Here is a 4404-nt window from a genome sequence, read left to right as displayed (position 1 = left end):
AATAGATCTTAGGTAAAGAAAAGTTAAACCTTGAGCTTTATAAGATTATTGTCTCTAAGAGTTAAGACCAGTCTTAATAAATCTAGTGTTAGAGTCTTTTCTTTTTAAAGCACTCAAAGAGGGAGTTTGACTCAACTAACAATTAAAAGAATGATAATAGAAATTTTAATATACTTAATATTATAAAATATATTTAAATATAATATATTACACTTAATATAATATTTTAATATAAATTTAATATTTTAATATTTTATATAATTTAGATCAATATTTTTTAATGATAATACTTCAAAGTTCTTTCCACTACTGTTATCTTACCACTGTCCTCTCTTGGACAAACTGTTCATGTTTACAAGGGCAGGATGTCAGGACAGGGGATAGGGAGGTGGAAAAGGGCTAAATTGCATTCACCATCATGTAAATTTACCTAATGGGTCCCATGTCTGTAACCGTACCAAAGAACATACTGTAATATATGTCAGAATGTTTCACTATGTTTGAAATTTGTATAACTGGAAAATGCCTTAACATATGCTTGGTCCAATCTCTTGATTTTAAGGGTAAATAAATTGTGATCTGGTGAGTCTGAATTTGATGGAGACCATAGCGTCAATTCTTGTACCTCCTAGTTCAGTGTGACTACTTAAATCACTTACTCTTTACCTAGTAAAGCATCATTCATGAGAATATCTAGCAGTGTAGCTAAACTACAAAACTTAATTTACAAAATGAGTGATACTGGACTGTCCTTTGAGTCTGGTGAACCAAAATTTAGGCTCTGGGGTAAGCCCGGGATATACCTGTGGGACCTTAAAAGTTATGCCTCACTTGCAGAATGGAAATGAGTTAAACTCATATGTTTCTGTGAATCTGAAAGGGAATAATGCATATGATAGTACCTGGAACAGAATAGTAGGTAGTCATTTTTGCCAAATTGAGTTCATTTTTATCAATCACTTTCCATATTATTTAAATTCTTGTGTCCTTAAAGCTATTTTCAGTTTACATATAAGCCCAGCTACCAAACAGATGAAAGAAAGAAATCTTTGAAGCATCCATTTTTCAAAAATAAAGTAGCATAATTATTAGTTATTATAACTTTATAACACTTTATATACATTTCCACTTTGTATTTAAAATGCTAAATGGAATTTTATAGTGTTTTCTATTTCTTGTGTACTTACAGTAATCTTGCTATTGTTACTCTTTTGGTAGAGGAGATGTGGATTTTATTTTGAGAGAGGTCAAAATGGTCTTCCTTGAAGTTGAGGAAGGATAAGACACCTTAAGTTTTTTAGATATTCTGAATAAACCTATAAGAACATCTATCAAACCTATAATTTACAACAAGAAAAATCTATTCCCAGGGATTTCTGAGCCCTCATTGTGTGTGTTAGTTACTCAGTCATGTCCGACTCTGTGACCCCATGGACTGTAGCTCACCAGGCTCCTCTATCTATGGGATTCTCCAGGCAAGAATACTGGAGCAGGTTGCCATTCCCTTCTCCAGGGGATCTTCCTAACCCAGGGATCGAATCCCAGTCTCCTGCACTGCAGGCAGACTCTACAGTCTGAGTCACCAGTGAAGTCCCTCATTAGATGTTGTCTAAAGTACTCTGTACAGTCTCATCTATTAAGTTACAGTTAGATAAGCTTTTCAGAACTTCTAGTTTACTACTAGGTCAAACAGAACACACTGCTTACCATATGAAGTTCTGCCTGGATCCAGGCCACTTTGTAGTTGAAAGCCCTCTAAGAAGAGTATCTCTCTGCTCGCCTGAAGGCTCCAGCTGACTTCGGTTGGATGATTTCTTCTTCGGATCCTTGACATAGCTCTTGGGCCTTCCCAGGTGGTGCAGTGGTAAAGAATCTGCTTGCCAGTGCAGGAGACCTGGGTTTGATACCTGGGTCTGAAAGATCCCCTGGAGGAGCAAACAGCACCCCACACCAGTATTCTTGCCTGGAGAATCCCATGCATAGAGGAGCCTGGCAGCTACAGTCCACAGGCCCCAAAGAGTCAGACACAGCTGAGCATGCAGGCACGCATGTAGCCATAGCTCTGCCCTGACTCCACGAGAGATCTCTGTAGAATAGTGGCAATTGCAGCGCGTTCCTAGCAGTGCCTCAGACTATGAAAAACTCTGAGAAATACTGCATATCTTTCACTGTGTCCTCCAAATGGTATTTTGGGAACACAGCAGCAGAGTTCCTAATACCTATATTTCAGCTTCAACTTTACTGTTGCCCAGTATACCTATAACCAAGATAGCAGCCAACCACATGTAAAAACAGCAGCTAACTGGCTAGATTTCATATATGGAAATTGTACTGATTAAGTTTTGTAAGACTCGGTGATTTTTTTTTTTTCTTTTTTGGTGAATATTCCATTTAAGGGTAAAGTTAGGCATAGAGGAGGCATAGCAGTTTGCAGTATTTTTTGCACTTCTCTGTATTGAACATGATGAGCCATGAGGATCCATCATGAGTTGTGTTTCCATTTAGTAATGATGCAGTTCTCCTGTTCCATCCATCCCTTTTTCTTTTACTTCATCTACTGAGAAATCTTGGAATGAGTATCTGTGTTAATTGAAAGTGTTAACAGTCTTGTAGCTGGAAGGAGTTCAGATAATGATACTGATTATCATGCCCTAGTCAGCTGAGCTAACATAATATCTCGCGACTCTTGTTCTTCAGTTTGCAAATTCTTGTAGGTATTTCTGCTTTTAAAGCATATAGCTTCAAATGAGAATGAGCCCAACATTGTGGGCTTTAAGCTTAATTACAAGTGGAATATTAGAAGCCCTTTACTATCAGAAGACCCAAAGCTTTACTATTATCACGATGTTAGAAAGTATGAGAATGAGGAGCTTTAAAACTTAGAACTTAGTTGGCCCCTTTTAAGAAATTGGTGCTTAAAAAACGTGTAAATTTTTTCTTCTGTAGGAATTAAAGGGCACTAAGTTGAGCTTGTTTCCACAGGCATCTGACGTTAGAAGAGAGAGAATAGAGGGGACATTACAGAGTAAATCAGTACCATGCAGATGGAAGGCTGGTACTTCAGCTCTGTCAAGTGTGGTGGTGGGAATGAATGTCAGAGGTGAGGGTGAGGGTGGTGAGGGTGTGTGTCAGAGGTGCTAGTGGCGAGGGTGCAGGCCAGAGGTGATGAGCACAGCTTTGATTTTTGTATCCATTGCAAGTGTTTACTTTTGCCAGTGACACTCTTTTCTAGACAGCTTGCATGTCTGCTTATCTATATTGGTATCACTTAAGCAATAGGTTGAAAGATGTATGATTTTCTTTTCTTTAGTTGAGAAACAGAGAAATTATTACCAGCAGGAAGAAACACCTGAGATGATGGCAGCCCGCATTGATAGAGATGTGGTAAGTGAAATAGTCATCATTAGGTCATTGGCTTTCTTTTTTTAGAGAAAAAATATTAACAGAAAAAGTTAAGTTGATTTAAATCAAGATATTTTGTGGAAACTATATTTTTTCTTTACAGTGGTGGCTATGACCTTTGAATTATTTTTTTTTCCTAACAATTTTTGCCTTTATGCCAATATTTAGCTAGTAGACTATGGCTGTGATAGAACTAGGATATTAACTGGTTTACAAAGGAGTTTAAGTTGAATTGTCAAGATTTGAGGGATTTTTCTTTTCTTGTAGTTTGTAATCTATAATTAGAATATCTTTTTAATTTGTCTTCCTGGAATTTATTCTAAAATATTTTATAATGCCTGAAAGATAAAAGTTATGTGGCACTTCTTAAGGATAGATAAGTATATTTTAATACTTTATAAAAGATAAGGCTATATTGATTTTGATTTCTCTATAGTAATTTCCTGGCAAAATGACACTGCCCTGTGACATAATTATAAAATATAATGTCAGTATAATTGCTTTTTATACACTACTTATGTTCTGAGCTTATTGGGAAACAAATACTTAAAGGACTTTAGAGTTTTAAATTTAATTTTTATATTACAGTGTTACTTGTTAACACTTAAAGGTTTATTTAACACTCAAAAGCTTATTTAATCTCAGTTTTTAGTCTTTAAAAGAATGTCAAGTTTCACACATAAAAGGAAGTCAAGAAAGACTATAGTATGTATAATATACGGTATATATTAATATAATATATGATATAATATATAGTATAATTGAAGTTGATCCCATGATCTGTGAAAGCATAGTGCATCATTAATTCTGCTTTACCCTGTAGAAACTCTTAGTAATGCCTATTATTACACATTATGAATGTGTGTGTTAGGTTATCACAGCATTCTATATACCCTTAGTCCTGAAAAATAATATTGTCATTGCTTTATTGGGAAATTTATTAGAAAAACTGAAATGCTAGTGCTATTCTAACAAACTATTTTCTTAGAACCACCCCCCCCC

The 4404-nt window shown here is 35.5% G+C and overlaps 1 protein-coding gene across 3 annotated transcripts in view; it reads left to right on the top strand.

The window, feature by feature from the left end:
- The window catches only part of EPS8 (epidermal growth factor receptor pathway substrate 8), a 196624-nt gene that overhangs the window by 144628 nt on the left and 47592 nt on the right, over positions 1–4404 (top strand). For all 3 annotated transcript variants that reach the window (XM_010858741.1, XM_010858739.1, XM_010858740.1), the window contains one exon: positions 3311–3384. In XM_010858741.1, coding sequence (XP_010857043.1) covers positions 3311–3384 — 74 coding nt within the window. The remainder of the gene's footprint in view (positions 1–3310; positions 3385–4404) is intronic.

Source organism: Bison bison, unplaced genomic scaffold (genome assembly GCF_000754665.1).
Source record: "Bison bison bison isolate TAMUID 2011002044 unplaced genomic scaffold, Bison_UMD1.0 scf7180017864390, whole genome shotgun sequence".
NCBI lineage: Eukaryota > Metazoa > Chordata > Mammalia > Artiodactyla > Bovidae > Bison > Bison bison.
This window is presented reverse-complemented; position numbering and strand designations above follow the sequence as displayed.